The 22,525-nt window shown below is 42.1% G+C and overlaps 1 protein-coding gene across 18 annotated transcripts in view; it reads left to right on the top strand.

The window, feature by feature from the left end:
* The window catches only part of ANKS1A (ankyrin repeat and sterile alpha motif domain containing 1A), a 116,678-nt gene continuing 94,153 nt past the window's right edge, over nucleotides 1–22,525 (top strand). For 11 of the 18 annotated variants that reach the window (XM_083744908.1, XM_083744920.1, XM_083744917.1 and 8 more), the window contains exons 1-2: nucleotides 7–306; nucleotides 21,817–21,897. In XM_083744908.1, the coding sequence (XP_083601034.1) occupies nucleotides 122–306; nucleotides 21,817–21,897 (266 nt within the window). In that variant the 5' untranslated portion in view covers nucleotides 7–121. Of the gene's footprint in view, nucleotides 307–3,480; nucleotides 3,545–21,816; nucleotides 21,898–22,525 lie in introns of those variants that run through there. The other 7 variants (XM_083744911.1, XM_083744909.1, XM_083744922.1 and 4 more) reach the window with 5 other exon arrangements.

The following is a 22,525-nucleotide window of genomic DNA, read 5'->3' as shown; positions in this document are numbered from 1 at the left end:
CGCCCCGGAAGGACGCGCCGGCTGGGCTGAGGCAGCGGCGGCGGCGGCGGCGGCGGCGGCAGCCGAAGACGGGTAGTAGTATAGAGGCGGGGGGTTTGGCTTCCCGGGCCGGGGCCGGGCCATGGGGAAAGAGCAGGAGCTGCTGGAGGCCGCCCGCACCGGGAACCTCCCCGCCGTGGAGAAGCTGCTTTCGGGCAAGCGCCTCAGCTCGGGCTTCGGCTCCGGCGGCGGCTCCGGGTCCTCGGGGGGCGGCGGCGGAGGTGGCAGCGGCAGCGGCGGGGGGCACCCGCTCTCCAGCCTCCTCAGGTAGGTGCTTCGACCTGGGGGGGGGCGGAGTTGCTCGGAGGGGGGGGGGCCGAGGGAGCCCGCGCCAGGCTGCCTTGCCGTGGGGCGGCTGGGGGTGTGTCTCCTCGAGCGCCTTGAGGTGCGGTTGTCCGCGGGCAGAATCCCCGCCTTTTGGAGGCGCAGCGGCGGCCGCCCATGTGTTTTCCGAGCGCGGCGGCGGCGCCTCCGGGGTTCCCTCGGGCGCAGAGAGGTCCGAAGCATCGCGCCTCTGCTAGCTCTGGCGGGTGCGCGGAGGAAAGAGGGGCTCTGGGCGGCGAGGTGCAAAGGTGGCAGGGGCGTGTTTCTGGGGCTTCCGGGTTCCCTGGAGAAAGTGGCTTTTCAGCTGCGGTTCCCTCTAGAAAGAGGCAGCGAGGCTTTTTGGCTGGGGAAGCGTCTATTGTAAACTTTTGTTTTGAGAAGTACTGGCGTCAACACCGGAGATTGTGGCGTGAGGCTGATTTGTACTTTACACAGGTCCTAGGTGAGGGTGGGATCCAAAAAACTCAACCTCTGTTCATTAATCTCTAACTTTTCAGCCAAATCGTGCTTCCCTTTTCTGCATTTTTAGTGTGAAGTTGCTCTTTTTTACCTGCCTCAGGCATGACTTATAATTCTAAGGCTTGGAGTCATGGTCTTCAGCTTGTGAGTGCCTGGACCTAAGATGGGTTCCACCACTGGCACCTTTTCCATTTCCCTCTGTGTGTGCAGTTGAAGGTTTCTTTTAGAGAAGGGAGTATAGGACAGACAGAAAGAAAATGAAGCAAATGGGAGTCTGCATGCAAAGGATTCGACAGATGTAAGCAATGTAAAATCAAGTAGATGTTGTGTACAGGTTAACTGTAGCTCTTAGGGCTGATGGGTACTGCACTATAATTGTGTACTTTTTCTAGTTCTGCAGAATCCAAACCTTTATGGTGTTCCTGGGATGCATCCCTCCTCTGCCCTAACTTCTCACAGCTGTATGGCTGCTTTTTTAATGTCTCAGGTTTTCTTTTGTGTGTGCCCTTCCTCAAAAAGCTGGTGATGTGACTTGTAATATCTCCCTCACTGTGATTGGGACAGGAGTGTGTTAGCTTCATATATCTAAGAAGGCCATTTCTTGGCCTTTGTAGATAACAATTCAGCTATTCTCAGCTTATCATCCTGACTCTCTCAGGTCTAATAATTGTTCCAAAGAATAGTTAGTTTGCCTGCCTGGTGGTCAGTGAGGTGACTGTGAAAAATAAGGTAAAACACTGGATCTCTAAAGTATAAATTTCATACTGGAATAGTAAATCAGTACCTTTATTAGGACCAGTTTTAAAATCACAGAACTAATATACTGTCTAAGCTTTCAAGTCCACCAGAACTTTGTCTAAGACTGGAATGCAAGTAAACACTTGTTATTTGAGAGCAAAATAACACTTGAGAGACAAAATAGAGGTTGGGGGAAGATGTTGCTGGTTGTCATTGGAAGCCCCAGTCTGCAGTTTGCTACAACCATAGAGACTTTTTGCAGATCAAGTTAGTGGCCATTCTCTCCTTGAAAGTATAGAAGCCAGCATTTGCCTGAATCTGTTTGGTTGCAGGTTTACTAGAAAAGTTCAATAAAGAGAGAGTAACATGAATGCAGTGGAATCTCTGTTTTCGAGCGTTTCAGAAGCTGAACGATTCAGAACCTGAACGTCAAAAACCCGGAAGTAATTGCTTACGTTTTGGAAGTCAGACATTCTTTTGGAATGGATTACGTTCAAAAACCGAGGTTCCACTGTACCTTTATTAAGACCAGCTGGAATGACAAATCATGCAAGCTTCTGAGTTGATCATAAGTCTTCAGACTGGTTGTTAAACAAAAAATGGGGGTGTAGAGAAAAGGGAAAATGTTGAACATGATGAAACCGAAGTTTGTATCAGTCTCAAAACAGAATGGAAGAGGCATTTCACATGCTTAAGTCTACCAGCTCCTGGGAAATACTCTCAGTTGGCTATTTGTCTAAAATCAATCTCCTGCTTTACTAATATGTTTTTCTTTACTTCAGCTACTTACTTTATAACAATTCTGAGTCACATGTATTGAAAGGGAGAGACCATTCTTGGTCTCAGCATGTCTTGTTGCAACCTGAGGTCTTTTTACAGATACAATCTAATATAATTAAGAATGCAGAATGACTCTGTTCTCTTAAGATTGTTACAAAGTGAGGATAGGGGTTTCTGTCATGTCTAGCAACATTTTTTCCTTCTCCTTACTTACTCCACCCTGAAAATCTCTCCCCAACTCAAAATTATACATTACTTTGTATTTAATAAAGGTAGTGTCTAACTATCATCATATAGAATTTACAAAAAAACCCTCAAGTGTTTTCTGTGTTTTGCCGAAAATGTAAGCATATCTACTTTTGTTTGTGTTGCACTATAGTCGTATATGGGACGCAGGTGGCGCTGTGGGTTAAAGCCTCAGCGCCTAGGACTTGCCGATCGAAAGGTCGGCGGTTCGAATCCCTGCGGCGGGGTGCGCTCCCGCTGCTCGGTCCCAGCGCCTGCCAACCTAGCAGTTCGAAAGCACCTCCGGGTGCAAGTAGATAAATAGGGACCGCTTACTAGCGGGAAGGTAAACGGCGTTTCCGTGTGCGGCTCTGGCTCACCAGAGCAGCGATGTCACGCTGGCCACGTGACCCGGAAGTGTCTTCGGACAGCGCTGGCCCCTGGCCTCTTGAGTGAGATGGGCGCACAACCCCAGAGTCTGTCAAGACTGGCCCGTACGGGCAGGGGTACCTTTACCTTTACCTTTTATAGTCGTATATGTGTATTCAACTTAATTCATTTTCAGATCTAGATTATAATGTATTACAGTTTCTCTTTGTCTTTGGTAGCTGAATTACAAACAGTGTCATCTGTAAAAATAATAACAGCAGGATTAATAATACTAATTTAATCCCTTATTCAAACTTAACACTTTCCTACAGAGATTGTTTTTGCTGTACTTCAGGGATAGTTCCTGAAATATAATTTGTGTGTGTTGCCATTTACACAAATATACAAATCACACTATTGTGTGTGATTGATCTTTATTGAAGTGGATTTCTAAGCACTTATTTATAAAATGATTTGATTCCCGCAATGACAACTTGTCTGAAGACCTTAATAGATGCTTCTCCACCTATGACTTTCCTAGGTTTCCAATATCCCTAGGCAGGTTTCAGATCATCTTATGGTTCAAGCTCCAGTCCTAGAAACATTTAATGTGAGTAAACAATTGGACTCATTAGGATAACTTGTAAGCATTTGAAGTTAAATGCATGTTTCCTGGAGTTGGTTAGAGCCTGTGACTTGGCATGTGGGCACATCCTGTTTGGAAGCATGGTTTGAATATTTGAAAGGTCAGAATTGTTTGAAGTTGTTGGGCTGAAAATGTATCTTTTTCAGATGGAATCAGTGTAAGTTTGTATTGTGTTTGAGAGTCTGGCATGGACACTATAGATAGTGAATTAACTTGCTGAACTTCCTAATGTGGGCTTGGATGATTCTAAACAAAATAGTTCTGCTCCGTGTGACTACACAAACAGTAGGACTATTATAAACATACACGTTGTTAAACACAAAATTGCTACAGTGGTACCTCAGGTTACAAACACCTCAGGTTACAAACACTTCCGGTTACAGACTCTGCTAACCCAGAACAGAAATCGTGCGGTGGTGGCGGCGGCAGGAGGTCCCATTAGCTAAAGTAGTACCTCAGGTTAAGAATGGTTTCAGGTTAAGAACGGACCTCCGAAACGAATTAAGTTCGTAACCAGAGATACCACTATATACGGAAAATATTAAGCAGTATCCAAAGCTGATACTGATTACTGAAAGTCAACTGCACCTATTGCTGGAGGAAAGGAAGAGTTTTCAAGTTGCCAGTGTGACCAGTGCTTTTAAAAGCTTTAAAGGGTTTTTTAAAAGAGAAATTTTGTGAGTTTCTTGTTCAATTTTTCATGTTTATAAAGATGTCATCATTTTCTAGTTATGCAGAAGAAATACAAACCTTGTTCCACTATATAGAATGAGCACTTCAGACCTCATGGCTTTAGAGGTACCGTAAATGCATGCATGACTGCTGTGTAATTCTGCTTCGTTGTTATGCCCTGTAGCATGTGGTAGCAATGTTGGTCCCATTGCAGAGCCCCATTATGGTAGTAATTGGTTTCATATTTAATAGTTCACTGACATCTCAAGATTCTGTTCCCCTTACCCTACCCCTATTTCTTTAGGAAGTATATGAACTGCAGTGGAAGTGTTTTTGAAGCATGTTACTCTGATATAGAATGTTACTGATGAAATAAGGAACTGCAATGAAATGAGATATGAAGTGTATTTGATTGGAGAGGAGACAAAGTGGATTAATAATAGGCAATTGAAAACTGAGGGATGGGAGTTTCAGTTGCTTGGGAGCAGTGAGATGCCTTAAATACCTTCATAACATTATTGCAGGCTTCCTACGTATGCAGTTCAAAACTGGATATTTTAAAGTATAAACAAGGGGGCACAAAGGGGACTCTCGTAGGTTAAACTGAAACTTGGCAGAGTGCAGTATGTGTTAAAGAAATATAGTGACTGAAGAATGCAAATGGGATTCAAAAGATCAGCATTCTGTCCAATAAAAATATTTCAGCTTCCTTATTAGTATGGATTTGTGTGATCACAACAGCTTTCTTAGATACTCACAAATTGTCTAGGAAATCTATATTGCTGGAAATGTTGTAGTATGCTGTCAAGGTGTGTGCCAAACTGGGTCTTTGACTTAGGTGAAATAAAGCCTAGTTTTGCCCCTTTAGTATCTCACAGGTTATCAGAGCCCTGTCACCAGCCAGCACATTTGATGCTAGAAAAAAATTAGTCACTGGTCAGGACTTGGTCTCTCACTCTGCTGAAGAAGAGATACCTGTATCCAATATTTTAGAAATATTTCAGAGGAAGTGTTTTAAGAGAGAATCTGAAATATGAGAATCATGGGAGCTCATTCTTGGCATCAGTATGCTGATGACACGCAGCTGTATTTCTTTTTCATCCAAGTTGGGTGAAGCGGTGGAAGTTCTGAACTGGTGCCCAGACAGAATAACGGGCTGGATAAGGGCCAATTAACTGAAATTCAGCCCCATTAAGGTGAATGCTTGTGGCTTGATGATTTAACCTATTCTGGATGGCATGGTACTGACTGGTGCCTGCCCCAAGATTTCTTACAGCTTTGGGGGATATTCCCATGTCCAGCTTTGTCACTAGAAGCCCAGGTGTGCCTCCAGAATGGACTAATGTGTTGTATGTGGGACTGCTTTTGAATACTGTCTGGAAGTGGAATTAGTGAAATATATAACTGATTGTTGGGAACACCACTCGCCAGTATTTGAAAAACTGTGCAGCTTGTATTTTGTTTCCAAACACAGTTCAAAGTTCATCTGCTTACCTTTACAAGCCTTACATGGCTTGGATTCAGCATCCTGAAGGAATGCCTACTTTCATACCATTTTGATTGGCCTGTGTTGAGTTTTTCCCCCCAAGGGGTTGGATTAGATTAGGAAAGGGCAATCAATAGATAGACCATCCAAAACCAGTTTGAAATCTAGATCATGGTAATGATTTCAGAATTTTGACCCCGGCAATATATTGTGAATGCCAGCACCGTGCATCGCCAGCATTTCACACATGGCCTCCAGTCCTCAGCTCTCTTCAGAGAGCCCTGATTTTGAAAACCAGATATCAGGCCTAGACTAGATGACCCTCAAGGTCTCTTCCAACTCTACAATTCTGTGATTCTTGATACATTTGCTAGCATCCAAAGAGCTGCTTAAGATCATACAAACAGCGGCGGAAGAAGCTGCTCAGGTGCCTGGGACATTGCGTCCTGGTGCGTGGCGAGGGTGGGGTGAGCCGCCCATAGAGGTGGGGCACACCGCAGGGCCTCTGGAGTCTGCCTGCCTCCTCCCACTCAGCCGCCCTACAGCTGGGGAGGTTTGGGCAGTGTCGAGCCTGCGCACGCCCAAGCCACCGTGTCTCTCCCAGGAGGCCCCTCTGTGAGTGCCGGCCAGCATTTTTTGACCCCCTCAGTGATGACACCTGGGGTAGCCCACACCCATCGCAACCCCCTTCCTCCGCCCCTGCATACAAAGAGCCTATACTAGCTTGGTGGACATCTTGAACTTTATAGCTCTATGACATATTGAAAGTTGCCTATTTAGAAAGGGGTGAGTGGGGAGTGTGAATTCTTCTAAGGCTCATGTAACTAACTTAATTTGTACCTCTGCTTTCTGATCTAAAGAACCATGAAACTAACACATTGCTCACAGTAGGCAGAGGCAAGCTGTGAGTTCTGGGACCAGTAGTAGTGGATAGGGTGGGGCGATGTGTATCAGCTGCTTCTTCCTCCTCACCTTATTTCATTCTTAAGGTGGAAGGACGTGGGGAGGTAGAAGCAGTCGAGATACATTTCAGACGTCATGATACATCAGTATATCACAATATTTAGCTGGTGACATAGCACAATGTTGAAAAACAGGTATCACCCAGCCCTAGTAGTGGATTTATTTTCCTCCTCCTTGCCTGGTCAAGAAGACCAGGTCCAGACTGTGGCCTGTCACATTCTTTGGTCTGATGGCAGGTTGGGACAGCTCCAAAGTTATCATGGCCATGAAGTCCTGAGCTACCTCAGTATTATGGGCTCAGCCTCAATGTTGAAGTTCCCCCAAATCAACAACGTTTGGATCTTCAATGCCATGTCTGATATCACTTCTGTCAGCTCAGGCAGAAAGACTGCTGGGCAGTGAGGTGGACTGTAAACCAGCAGCTTCCCCCATCTTTCCTAATTGCCCAACATAAGGCACAAACACTCTCAAGCAGACAGGAAGCTGGAGAAAAAGATCTGTATAGCAACCTTTCCTGAGCTCCAGGTCTGCCCAGTGCTGAATCAAGTACCCAACTGGGCAAATCCCACCCTGCTCATGCACCCAGGTCTTGGTAGTAGCAGCAGCAGTAGTACCAGCAGTAAATAATAATGATAAATATTTCTTATACCCCACTCATCTGACTGGGTTATCCAAGCTACTCTTGGGCAGCTTCCAACAAAATATAAAGGGATGAAACAAACACTTAAACACTTCCACAAACAGGGCTGCCTTCAGACGTCTATGTGAGGTCATATAATTGTTTAACTATAACAATGTTAGCCATGTCATCCTTCTCATCCACAATCAAATAATGGATGAGAGAGATTTTATTTAATGGCAGCATCTGCAGACCTGAGCACTGATAGAACAACCACAAGCCCTCTAGCTAGCTAGAGGGACCAGCACACAGCAGTAACTGTGTGTCATGTCTTGCTTCTCTGACATGCTCCTTCTCTCACACCATACCTCTTCTTACCCAAGGCCACTGTGCTTGGGCACTCCCAAGTTCTGTCTTAGATGTATATCAGTCTTCAGTAAACAAGGAGATCAGCTCCACTACATGTGTAACCAGATCGCAATGGGCTTTCCTAAAACACACTGAATAAAAATGCTATTTCCCATCTGTACTGTTCTACCTTATGTAAAAATTTCTGAAACATTTCAGAAGACTAGCGTCCTAGCCTTTCCCAGCCCTGCCCCTAATGTGCTAATTTTGTATGTGGAGTAAGTTTTAAATAAAAATAAAAATCCTGGGACTTAAAAATAATGCAATTCTCAATCTCTTTCATGTAATTTTGCCAATATGTAGTTCAGCCTCAAAAATATGCTTTAGAAGATGCTGACCAATATGGTAACATTTTTGCTGAATTGAACTGGAGTTATTTTAAGATAATGCAAAATCATTTCCTACTTACAGTATTATAATTTTGCAACTGTGAACACATAAACATACTTTTCAGTGAGAAAGCAGAAGTGACATGTTCTCCCTACACCAAGCCTAGAGGCATTAATTTGTTAGAGTAGGAACATGAATATAGTTTGGGGGGCGGGGAGTCAAACTTTTATATAGGAATGCTAAGTTCCTGAGACCTGTTTGCTCTATTTTTGGAATGCCAATGATGCAAGCACTCAAAAACAACTGCTCACCAAATTTCTATCTACCTTTGTAGCCCTTTGCAATGCCGTTGCAATTAAGGACATGTTTTGTAAGATCACAAGCTTTGAAAACATTTTGTAAGTGCTGCTGTGCTACATAAATTTGCAATGCTATGCTTTGGAGAAGAGGAGCTTCAGAGCCTTTGGGACTTTATTCATTAAGTTTTCCCAAACCAACATTTCACAGGTCCTATGACAGGAAGTTGCAGCCCATTTCAGACCTCTACAGAGCTTCCATTCCTTTAGTTATACAAGAATCTGTTGGGTGGGTCTCGGAACTAGTGGGCTGGCCACACTACCATAGCAGAATTGATCAGATCCCACTTCAGCTGCTGAGTACAATAGCCCACTTCAGCTGCTGACTACAATAGCCAGAGCATTGCTAAAACCAATGAGAAGGGCATGAAGAGAACAGAGCCCTCCTTCCTACAGCCCACATATGACCTAGGATTAATAGCAACAAGTGGGACCTGCAACACTGTTCAGTGTAGTCAGACATGTCCCCCACTGCAATACCATCCATTCCATCTCTTCAGTCAATCAGCATTATGTGGTTACTGAGTATGCTCATTCCTCAATGGGCTGTTTTGGAGGGCAGTTCTCCATTTTGGAAGTTGACCTACCTGTGCTCAATCCTAGCTGTGTTAATGTGGTTAATTTCTTAATTGATTTTTATGACTCCTCTCGCTTCCATCTCTGGGGACATTTAGACATTGCTTCTCTATGCCAACTAGAAAATGACCTATCGACAGAGTGATAGGACTTTCTGAATCTTTTTAATATTCCTGTGTTGTGCTTCTCTTCCTTTGTCCTCCTTACTTTGCTGCTCTATTCCATTTCCATTCCAACCCGCTTTGCAGCCCACCTCCCCTTAGTCTGAAAGCATTCTGTAGCCATGAAGTCTTTATTGGATTATTATTTTTTTGAGGGGTATCTTTTTAATGATTTCCCCCTCTCTAAATATTTTTGTACCCTGAAACCTGAGGTTTGTCCTGAGTCTGCCAGTGCCTCCCTCTTGTGCATGGGTGGGTTTTGATTATAACTTTTCAAGCACATAAATGCATTAATCTGAAATAGAGGAGATGGTGATGCCTCAATCTGGAGGCTGAATTTAACTGTCATAGATAACACCCATTGACAGTCTTCTCTATTTGTCTCATCACCTTTATGGCCATCAACAAATCTTGTGGCAGTGAACTTTCTAAGCTAATTATAGTTTGTATGAAGTACTACTATATTTTTTCTATCCTGAATTGATTGCCAGTCAGTTTCATTAGGTGACCCTGAGTTTTACTACCAAGAGAGAAAAACTTCTGTATCCCCTTTCTCCACACTGTGAATAAGCCTCTTACCATTTCTCTGCTAAATAAGCCAAAACATTCTAATCTTTCTTCATGCAGAAATGTGCCCCACCATCTTGATAAGACCTCCTAGGATGGTATTACATAATACATAGCTTGACGGTAGTAAAGAGACTATTAAGCTTGGTTCCAAAGGTCATGTTTTCAAAGGCTGCATGTACTGATATCTACATTGTTTCTTCAGTAAGATTCAATTCTGTACTCTTCAAGTACAACAAGCTCTCTATTTCCAAGGTGAGTGCAGATCCTTAACAAACCAAAATGGCACCATACATGCCCGAGAAGGAGGTATTGACAGATGTGGAGGAACCTTGTGGAACCTCAGTGTTTGCTGGGGGGGACCACAGAACAACCAAATCAGGGTTGGGCATGCTCAGTAGATACAAAACATTGGCTTGGGTGGTGTGTATGATTGAAAATTGGAGTAGATTGGAATATCCTGGGGTTTGATGACTGGAGCACTGAACAGGAACACTCAGCACTGCAACATTTTGTTACAAATTCCCCCTAGACATCTTAAAACAGAAATCTGGTTGGGCTTTCACTTTAACCCTGGCATGGGCTTTAACCTGTTCTTGGTGCTACTATGGTTAAAGAAACCTATCACCCAATTGATCTAGCATTCCACACCCTGTGTAGCAAACAATACTTAACCAGAGCAGGCCTCATTTAGTTGTAAAAAATGCCATGGGTATTAGGTGTGCACTGATTTTTTTTCTTTGTGCACTGTTTTCTCTGCTCCCCCTCCTCCCCTGCTCTGATGATCATGTCTGTGGCTCTCAAACTGTGAAAGTTTCAGTGTGGGGAAAACTGGAAAGCTCCAAAGAACTTTAGGCAGTATAAAAATGAGTAGGCTCTTTTTTTGTAATTGTAAGTGTTTAAAAGTGACTGCTACTCTTAAAAGTGTAAAAATAACTATAATTCTTCTATCAAACTAGACTAGAGCTATTCAGATGTGGTGCAGGCTCTTTGCCAGCATTTGTTCCCCATACTCAGCTGGCTTTTAATCAGTAAATCTAAATATTTTCTGATAAAAATCATTCCCCCTTCATATGTGGATTCCCTCCTCCCTTTTCAAGGTTTGCTCAGGTGGTAGTTCGTCATTGTGTTATCAGGCAGCCTATGATTATCTCAAGCCAGTAATTGTGTGATTGTACTTGGAAGTACTTTTCCACATAGCACACAATGGAATTTTTCACACAGCACACACGGAAAATGTAGAATTAGTTGCTTACAAGATGTAGTGATAGCCACCAAACTGGACAGCTTTAAAAGGGGGTTACTAATTGAAGGATAATGTTGTTATAATTGGAGGTTAGGTGGCCATCTGCCATGGATGCTTTAGCTGAGATTCCTGCATTGCAAGGGTTTGCACTAGATGACCCTCAGGGTCCCTTCCAATTCTACAATTCTTTGATTCTATTAGAAGGCTATCATTGACTACTAGTCATGATGGTGGTGTTGAATATCCAGTATCAGAGGTGGTACACAAGTGGGGAGAGTGCCATTGCACTCAAGTCCTGCATGTGGGCTTCCCATAGGCATCTGGTTGGCCACTAGGAGGCTGGACTAGATGGAATTTTGGCCTGATTCTGAAGAGCTCTTCAAATATTCTTATGCCTGCAAAAAGCAGTCATGATGTCCAAACCATGACTTAACTGATGTACCAGAACTACGTCTGTATTATGATGCATCATATTTTGGCAACCCTGATTTTGGTGACATTTAATGTCTGCAATCACTGTGGCTTACAGTAACTCTGCTTTCAGGAAGTAAGAGTTAAAATTGTTACCAGCAGGAATTGTCAAGACTATTTGAACGAATCAGTATCTTTAAGAAAACATTGTATTTACATAGGATTATGTAATTGGCAATTATGACTGTCAGTTACGGTACTTTTTGTGGACATTTAATTGACTGAATAATCATTTCTACACACACTTACAAACCTGAAAGTGAGCAGGGGCTTCATTAAACTACTGAGGCAGTGTCTCTAATTTGAGATGAAGAACATTTTGTTCCTCTGCCATCCATGGGTATTCACTTGTGTGGGCTAAAAATTAAGGGTCAGTTTGACTTAAGGTTACTAGATTTTTTTCAAAGAATCTGGGGACACTTTTTTTTTTTGAAAAGAGGAGAAAAAATATATTAAAAAAAGAAGAAGTAATATCTTCTCTTCTGTGGTCTCCTCTGTCGCACGGCCTTCCTCTGGGCCCCGGCCTGCTCTCTTGGAGTGCTAGCTACCATGGAGTAGGCTCAGGTTGGGCCTGGGCTTGGCCACGTGTCCTTGCCCTCCTGGTGCTCTCTTACCTCTCTTCCTCAGTGGCGGCAGCGGCACGGTAAGGTCGGGGCTCACCTTTTTTTATCCTTCCTCTCTCTCTTCCTTCTCCTTCTCCTCCCCTCCTTCTCCCTGCATTGGCTCCAGGTTTTTCCTGGCCCCAGAGCGCTGCTGGGCAATCGGCTGGGTAGTCAGGTGCTCTCACTCCCAGCTCGATTTGGGTCGCGGGTGTGTGTGTGTGTGCATCAGCGGTTCCCCCAGTTGACACGCCGGGCGTCCCCGGTTCCCCCTCGGCAGTGGCAGCAGCAGCGGCAGTCTCAGCAGCCCGGAACCAGCTTGGTAGCACAGTTGGCTCTGGCTGGCTTCAGGAGCTGCTCGCTGCTGTGGTGTCTGCCATTTTGCCTCATATAATGTGTCTTGTGCCATTGAAGCAATCCCTACTAATCTACAACACTTAAAATATAAATCCAGGGACATTAAATGAAATCTGGAGACATTCCGGAGACGGATTTTGTCCAGGGACAAATTTGTAAATCTGAGGACTGTTCCCTGGAAACAAGGACGTCTGGTAACCATAATTTAAGCAAGCCCCAAATGTGAAGAGATGCCATGCCAGCAATCTCTACCAGCTTGAGTAGGGAGCAGGATGCAAGCCGAGTAATACACACCAAGTTGGCCCCCTCATCCACGATCGATCCAATATTGGATGATTGGTGATAAACAAAACAGCACCAACAGGTTGGTGAAGGGAAACCTGCTCTTTACTCTAAAAATGTTGTTCTGTCCTTGGAGGCAACAGTATCTGCATCGAGTATATTGTGGATGTTAAGAATGAAGATGCTTATGAATCCTGGAATTGTATTCTAAGGAAATGATGGTTGGTGCTAACAGAAAACACAGAGTCAAACTGAAGGGCTCAGTTGCTGCTCTTAAGGTCTTTACCAGTATGTAAAATATATCCTCTTCTCTCCCCTGCCATGGTGAAACAACCTTGATTGGCTTGTTTCTATAGCAACCAAGGCTTGAGAGGCTGGTAAAACAACTTCCTGAAAGGAGTACAATGCAGCTCCACATATTAGGTTCATAACAAGGCACTGGAAAATATGCAACTGACAGGAGGGTGCTCGACTTCACACACTTCAACTATTGCCTTAAACTCCAATCCCTGTGCCCGCCCAACTGATTCCCCCACCCCATTAGCTCTGTGTAGTAAATATTTGGGATGTATTAAAAATTGATTCAATTCTTGCTAATTCAAAGTAATAGCAGGGAGCATTGTCTTGACTCTGATTTGTTGTGGTGATTTGATGCCAGGCTCCTTGTGATGCCTGATTGGCTCTGATCACTTTAAAGAAAATGATTGAAGCTGCTAATTGGAGGAAAAAAGTGCAAGCAGTTCATGGAAAGAATATGTGGGAGTGATTATGACGGTTTTCGCCTCAAATTTCTGTGACCAAAAATTCGGCCAGGTTAGCTATTAAATATAAATTCAACCCAGAGTATGCTGTTTAATGGATTCCCAACTTAAAGGTAAAGGGACCCCTGACTGTTAGGTCCAGCCATGGACGACTCTGGGGTTGCGGCGCTCATCTTGCTTTATTGGCTGAGGGAGCTGGCATAGTGGAAACCTTTCATCTCCTGCATTTTTAAACTAGCATTCTTCCAGTTGATGTTAAATAAGAATGGCTTCCTGTGTTCAGAGGTTAGTTTGGTCTAGTTATATCACTTTCTAAGTGCTTTGGAAGGAAATTGCCTGTTTTTTTGTAGATAACACATTCAGCAATTTAAATTTAGATGAATGTGACAGACGGCAATTGTTTGTGTAGCTTAAGTAGAGACAACTTTAAATATTTGCTTATTCATGCACACTTTTGCGTTAATGCTGTTTGATTGTAGCATACATAGCCACCTCTATGATATGTACGGTAATCTGAGTCATTGCTTGCTCAGTTCTTAAGATGTCTATTAAGATTTTAGCATTACACCTTTCAAAGGTTTTTAGATCAGTCAATGATGCAACAGAAAACTCTGCTTAAGTCTACCTACAGTTTCAGCTGATAGTTGTTATTTGTACTAAACTGAAATAAAGAGGTATACTTCCACAAACAGTTTCATGAATCCCCCTTTTTGGCATTTTAAACAGGGTACCATTAAGAAAGGGGTGGGTGTTAAACAGTTCACCCATTGTTCAGGTGTGAATGGGAAAGAAATGCATTCCTATTGCAAAGGCAATCAAACCAACATTCCCTATTTTGCCATGCTGCCACAAATTAATTGCCCCCCCCATACACACACAGTGCTTTTTGCATCTGTCACCAGATAGACAGATTGCATTTACTGGCATCATGTTCACTACGCTACATTATTTATCATTATTAATTTAATTTCTTAAGCACTTACTACCAATAATCATGAGGTAGCAGTATGAAATGCAATGGTATAAAATTTACAAAATTAAAATGACACAACTAGCAATTATTCCAGTGGTTCTCAAACTTTTTTTTCTCTCAGCCACATTTTCAGATTTTTTTTTTCTTGCACCACACAAAATTTTGCATTGATGAGAAATACACTGGAAAACAAAAATAAACAACTCCTAGCAGTGCTTGTTTTGTATCACAGAACACAGCCACAGTACTTCATAATATGATCATGGGATAGCCAGAAAGTATGAAACAATACAGCTACATAAGACATTAATCATTCCCAAAGATATAATGATAAATGAGCCTGTTGCAGATGTAATTTTATACAGTATATACAAACTCAGTGAGAAGTGTGAGCTTGCTATCTTGCACACACTTGTCATTGCTGACCCAGAAGTGGCTCTGGAATGGGACGAAGGCAGGCTGGGCTTATATGTTCTTTGCAGTAGCACACAGGGGTCAGGAACAGAACCCCTGTGCAAAATGGTCACTATTTGTACTATACTCAGTGCTTTTTTCTGGTATTCAACTGTTACACATAACCACCACCTCTCCCCCCCCCCCCCCAGTACCTTGTGATAAGGTAAATGGAGGGTGGGATGAGCAAGCATGCAACCATGGCTAAAAGCGGAAAGGATTTGAATAAATGATGCAAAAAATCTGATATACTTATTGGGGTTTCCCTAACCAACAGTACTGCAACAAAAGTGCCAGTGCCCCCTGTTTCACAGTGAGTAAATTAATGTTTTAAGAAACCTAAAGCATGGCCTCCCACAACCTACCCCACATGCTAGCTTTTTTATTTTATTTTTAATTTTTTAGATAAATACTTGGGGATAGGATAGGAACCAACATTTCATGAATCTGGGGGAAAAGGAAAACTTAACTGTGGCAAAGTTTATTGGAAGTTGTTGTCTAACTTTAAGACTGCAATGTGTCAGTGCTTAGGTACAGGGTGGAACTTGGCTGTAGACCCTAAATTTCAGAAAATGCAATAAAAATTAATGCAGCCCAAGGTGGTAACTTTATTCACCCTTGCATGAATTGCCTCCATGCAAACATGATAATCCCCAAGTCTTGTTGCATTTAAGGAGTAATCTCACTCATCTTTTGGCCTATTTTGGATTGTCCCCTATAGTGTGCTAGTACCTTTTTCATTCTGTTAATGGTTTTCTCTCTCTCCCTCTCTCTCTCTCTCTCTCTACACACACACACACACACACACACACACACACACACACACTGAACAAGACTAGTTTTTAAATAAGACTAGGGCTTGGCAAGTTCAATTTAAAAAGGTATTGTTTCATATTCTAATTCAGCGTGTCCAAAATGAACATGACATACAAACTTTGTGTTTGATTTTTTAAAAAACCCTCATGTTGTAGAAGCTACATGATCAAACTACTTATGTGTATCATAGTGGCGTTTTTCTGAGCAAGTAGCTTGTAACAACGGAAGTACTAGTGTATGGGGCAAATATGTTTTTGCCACCAATAACGTATAATTACAGTGATATTATGTCACGGTTTGTTAAACATTTTATGTAACTTCCTGTTGCAGCTCTTGAATGTCTGTCTTGAACTTGCCAACTGCCTAACTATATGAGACATGGTACATATCTTATGAATGCAGCTGACGATATGATGGCTGCTGTATTTGTTTCTGACTCAATTTGTATAATTACTGTCTTGCACTGCAACTTGAATATCAGTACAATTAAATTTATAAAGGTAGTCATTTATATGTTCTTCATGGACTTGGTGGAGACCCATAACTGGGTACTGTGCCATCTCTGGACCTTTGTAGGGGTGGTACTCATGCTTCACCCTTCATAGGATTGATCTCTCCACATGTTTCCAGTAGCAGAGCAAATGCTCATGTCACAGACACAACTATTGTTTGATTTGTTCAGGTAATCAATTCAACATTATTGATTGTGCATGTAATAGTTATCATGGGCATTCAAACTGGAACTGCTTATGATAGAGGAACTGTGCATTACATAGGTACTGCATCAATGTACTATGTTTCTGTAAAAATATGTTTGTAATTCAAAGCATCATAATTAAGAAACTTGTGATTGCTGCTTTTTTCAAATACAGTGTACTCTAATCTCTGTGTATTAGACATTCTCAATTTCTGATGCTAGCTACATCTTTCCTTACTACACCATACAACTATCTCTGTAGGAAAGGCTGTGCCTCCCCAGACTTGAGCTCCTAAGCGATATATTTTTTATGATTTAAACATTGTATTTTTAAATTTTTAGCCCGGCCTGGAACCTCATGGTGAGTAAGCACTCACATTCTGCTTGGCCAGTGCATATAGGGCATTAAAATGGCATGAATATTAATCAGGGAACTTAAACCAAGATAGTGCAGGTTCTTACAGCTCATTTATGTATACATGATAGAATGCTTTGGAATCTTATAAATTCTGTATAAACATAGTCATAGAACAACTTCATTCCAGGGAAACTCAACCCTGGGTAAAGCACAGGAACTCCTGGAGTATCTTGCTGCTCTGAGTTTGGGGTAGTGTGGATGATGATGATGCTTTAGTCATAAAAATGACTCGCAAACACAATAACTGCAGTGTACAACAGTCACCATAGTGCTATCAGTTCTGAAGCTTTACAGAACCTTATTACTGAAAAACGGGTCTCTACCCTGAGAATTAGTCTTACAAGTATAGGCAACTCCCATTTTGTGCGAGTTTGAGGCATGTGCAACCGCTGGCGCATGCACTATTTTTGGCCCCGGAAGGGGGCGGGGTGGGCTTATACGTACCCCACCAACGCTCTAAATGACCCGGAACACAACCCCCATGCAAATGAGTTGCCTGCATGGGCTTTGTATTGTGTGCACTGTATACAAATTTAAAGTATTGAAAACATGCAAGTTAGTTTGCAAAACCTGTCATCAGTTGTAAGCTGCACTGTAATGCTGTTACTCATTCAGGTATATTGTTGTTGATCTTTTATGCTTAGATCCAGAGGATTGTGAGCTGACGTGTGCTTACGCAGCTGGGCTTTCCTGCCACCACCTCAGATCTGCTGCAGTACCCCCAAAAAAGTATTTTTTGAGACTTGAGAGACCAAACAGGATGTGGGGTGTGGGTGGATGTACAGTTGGAGGACCTCAATGGAAATTGGACACCCCTCATCTTGTGTGAAGTGCATTCTGATTGCACAAATGTCTTCTTTGGCCCATCTTGTTTTTTCTTAAGTACTGTATTTAATTCTTGTCCACATAACTATGTAAATATAACAACTCTGGAAGTTTCAATACTACAAGTAACTGTTTATATGGATCATACTATTGACGATAGCTGGTTACAAAAAATACTGCTAACTGTTGACATGCATATTTAAACAAAGCCCTATACTTCTTAGATCTTTAACTTACTACATAAACATATTTTTGAATTGCAAGCTTACAGATTCCATAGCATACTTGACATAAAGGATTTGTGACAAAATTTCAGATTACATACAGCTACTTTACTGGGTTTAAAATAATAATAATAATCTTATGGTCTGGCATTCTCTTGTATCCTATGCTGAGGTGGCTAAAAGGGAACATAAAATATAAACAGGACAAAAACAGAATTAAAAAAGAACTGTGCCCAAGCCAGGGATAAAATAAAACAGGGATGTCCAACTCCCAAGAGACTGTGATCTACTCCCAGAAAAAAAATGTGGCAGTGATCTACCCATTTTTTTAGGGGGCCAGGTCAAAGTTGTGGGGCACCAAATTTGCAGTCTTTATTTGTTAATGGGAATGCAAAAATCAGAGCTGGGCAACGATAACTCCATCTTCCGTTTTAGCGACCCTGTGCGAATGAATGACACAGCAAGGGGGCGGGGCTGGAAATGCCTGACCAATATCCACCCGGGGGACTGACCAAGTGACCAATATCACCTGGGGATCAAGCTGTCGATCGCGGTCAACTGGTTGGACTTCCCTGAAATAAAGAACCAATTCCTATCAAGCTGCATAAATTTTTATTTGACCATGAAACACTGTTGGAAAGGTTGGGAAGATTACAGTAGGGGTCATCAATGTGGTGTCCTCCAGATCATTTGGGCTACAGCTCCTATCGGCCTCGGCTAACATGGACAGTGGTCAGGGATAATGGAAGTTGTAGTCTTTATGTTGTCTGTTATTCATATAATGGTGAAGAAGAGCCCCAGATTTCTGGACTGTCTCTGCCAGCACTTTGCATGTTGAGGTTAAAAGCCATGGTGAACCTAGTAGAATCTCCTAGGATATCATAAACAAATGGCCATGGCATCATGCACACATGGCCCAGTACCATGTTCTGTAGCACATCCTCTGGGAAGGTCCATACTATTGTAAAACAGAGCTCCCAGCACCAATACAAGGTGTGCTGCTTTGGGGAGTACTGGCCACGTTCAGCCACTCAGGAATGCAACCTTGTCAGGGCCTTGTCTTCATATTAAGTGTCTCCCAAATAGCCCAGCTACAGCAGCCTCCTGATAGACAACTGCTTTTACAAGGGGGTACTGGGTCTGGTGTTAAGCTCTGTGCCTCTCCTCATTCCCCTTGTGTCAGCTGCCTCTGCTCACGGCTTGATGGTGTGCTTATGCACAATGTAGTGGCTGTGTTTCTGCATCTGAAATTTGTCCTGCACTCAAGTGTTTCCTGAAAATGCAGGTGTCTAATTGCTCTCTTCCAATGTGATGTTGAGTTATTGGCACTATTTTGTGTTTGCCTTTTAATCAATTGCACATCCACTTCGTTGCTACTACTTCCTATTCACTATGCTTTTTCAAATATAAATTATATATATTTTCAGTCTGTTTCAAAAGCAGACTGAATTTGGAGCATATTCTTTTGACAGCCCATCCTAGGACTGTATCCTTGTCCTCTGTAGTGATCTGATTTTTCCCCCCTGTTCTTGCATTCATGGAGGCAGCATACTCTGAGAAAGGTGGCTTTACTGATATTGACTTTGAAGAGTACAGTATTTTTACAGGAAAGAAAATTATCCAGACATACCACTTATTCCATTGCCAGGAGGGATGTAAACTTCACTGCTGTATAGGATCAAATTGCTTGGCTATATTCTGGTAAGGGGGAGAGATTGCTGAGAGCTGCTATAATTAAATTGGTTTTAGGATAAAATAAATGCACGCCTTCAAAACATGCTTGATTATTTTTGCAGCATTTTACTTTGTTTCACTCTTCCTTAGAGCTATTCTTTGTAGCATGATGTGCACAAATGACCTGTCCTTTCTTTTACCTTCTATTTATATTTACGCTTTGGGTCAAATAGCTTATCTTTGTATGTTTCCATTATCTATGACCAATAGGAAAATGAGTCCCCCTACTCTAATATAATGGCTTGTAAATGTGTAGAACTACCAGTCAAATACAAGGCGTTTTTATTTCTAAGCAGTGGCTTTTGTTGAGTCGCTTCTACCTACTTAGTATCTAGGGAACCAGGATGCATTGGGATGGGAATTGTAACTCATTTCTTGTTGTAAAAGGGAGGTGTTCTCCTGCTTTCCTAGAATAGGCTTTTTTTCTTATCTGCATGGAAAGCAAGCCTCACAGAAGCACTGTGAAGTAGCTGCTAGGGATGTCATCTGAAGATGATTGTTGCTTTGCACCACTGTAGTAGAGCTTGCACAGAGGGAGTGTCATCAGGAGTATCTTATGATATAGAGGTGTGTTCACTTGATGGCATACTTCAGGCTTGTGGAAAGAGCCCTCTCCCACTGCCACAGATTAAATACCCTGTTTAGATTAATTGCATACTGTGTTTGTTTTGTGCTCCTTATTTCCAGAGTGCATTTTTTAAAAATAAAAAAAGATCCAATTTATATGGAGAGGACGCTCCCTCCCCCGCTTTGGCAGATCTGCCTCCTACTCGGCTTGTGTTGGCAACTAATTACCTCCTTTGTTTCAAAATTCCTTGGCATCAATGTTACGTTTGAAGTGCTAAATAAATCTTGAGTTATCAAAAGCCTCTTTTCTGCTAGAAAAATGAGAGCATAATATTAGAGCATTACACATACCAAATGTTTCCTGTTCAAGACTAGAATATTAAGTGATGCTTAGGCAACAGTTCAAATTGTGTGTGACAGTGTAATTGGCAGTGAAGCTTCATTAAATGGTTACACAGTTTGAGTAATATCTGAATTAGCTTTATAATTAGGAGCTGTAGGTGCTTGTCATGTCATGTTGCCTTAAGTGTGTTGACTGTCTTTAGACTACTAGAAAGTATGTTACTATTTTCCCCTATTAGCTCTGGCAATAAAATGAGCTTCTTAAAGAGATCCTTTATGCCTCCCTTCATTTTTAAGAAATAGCTCAGGCTAGACCATGGCATATTTTGGATTGATTCTGCTCTTTACTCTTTTCTTTCTACTCTTTACTTTCTTTTAAAGAAAGTATTGGTGCTTTCGCTGGCAAACACATTTATAGCCAGGAAATTGGGTGCACACTCTGTAGCATTAAAAACCTCTGAAATTTAGGTTCAGTTTCCTTTAGGTTTCCTTCCAGGTGCTGCGGCGATAGATAAATGAGATTAGACAAGTATAGAGGGTGCTGATCTCCTGAAAACAGGATTCAGTTAACAAACCCTGTCCTATATCTAAATCAAGATGCTTGATGGTCACGGTCCTTAATTCAAGAAATTAGAAGAAAACATAATATTGTTTCAGCTTTATTCTTACAACTATATTCCTATGGTATTCAGCCAGCCAGCATGTTTAGGTGGGTAGAAATGTACCTAATATCTTTCACAGTGAACTTGTAATTTCATATTCTTCAAGAGAAACTAAGTAATATACAAAATTTCATTATTGGATGGCTACAAATCTGTGGAATGATCTGCAGTCCTGTCTGCTAGCTAGATCAGCCTAGATAGGTACAAAACAGTTATTTTCTTCAGAAAATATTTTGTGAGTATTGTAAGCGAGCATTTGATGTGGGGTTAGTAGGATGTTCATGAAACCTGTTTCCAAACTGTTTGGGGCATTAAAGGGCAAATCAGCACTTTGAACTGGGCCTAGAAATGTATGGGACCCGATGCAACCAGTACAATTGGGGGGGGCGCCATGCGAGATCTTGCCTCCCAAAAGCATTTGCACAGCATTCCAAAACATGTGTTTTTGGGTGTGGTGAGCATGGCCCTGAAAAAGTGTGTCTTTTCACCTCCATGACCTTGCACGGGTCACATGACTCGCCCTGGAGCATCCTGCTTTTGGGACTCAGCATGTTGGAGGGTATGCCATTTTATGGTAAAATCTGCAGAAACCTTGCTTCAGTCTGGCTTTTCCTTTCTTTTTGCTTAACTTGATGTGTCTTATGTCTTTATGCTGTATTTTTATTTTACAGCATATGGAGAGGACCAAATGTGAACTGTGTTGACAATACCGGATATACTCCATTGCACCATGCTGCTTTGAATGGTCACAAGTAAGCTACCCATCTGTGAAATAACAATTTGGGTAATTTGGTAGTTTAAAAGTTAAACCCTATGGCAATGTATGTACCATTTCCCTATTGATCCATGTGAACTCCACCATATCTAGCAGATAATAGATCACCAAAGTTACACCTGCTTCGACACAGCAGTGAGCTGTACTATATTTCTGAGTTTATCACCACTGAGGCCTGAGTGGGGTTTACAGTAATTCTCAATATCAAAATGAGGGATGGAGGAATTCACACAGGATTGGTCTGCTGAACCTCAACAAGATTGAATCAGTGGCTACTCATATCTCACATTGACTTCATCCACTAAATGCCAGCCCATATTTCAACTGCTCTGGCTTTAATTCTGAGAGTATGAAAGAGAGGGCGAGTCACAACTCTAAGGCAGCTCTAAGGAAATTTGATTCATATCTGCATAGTGTTGCTTCTCGTGTTCCAGATCAAATACTGTACCAAAGTAGGGTTTTTTCAGGGGTGGGGGAGGGTGTCAGGATTCAGTTACTTTTCCTGATAAACCTATGCATATCGATTCCAGTTGGGTGAGAGACTGTTCCACAAAATGGAATTGTAATGTTTAGATCCAATACATTTGTTTTATGTAATTTAGGTT

The sequence above is a fragment of the Podarcis gaigeae genome, assembly GCF_964106915.1.
Source record: "Podarcis gaigeae genome assembly, chromosome: 6".
NCBI lineage: Eukaryota > Metazoa > Chordata > Lepidosauria > Squamata > Lacertidae > Podarcis > Podarcis gaigeae.
This window is presented reverse-complemented; position numbering and strand designations above follow the sequence as displayed.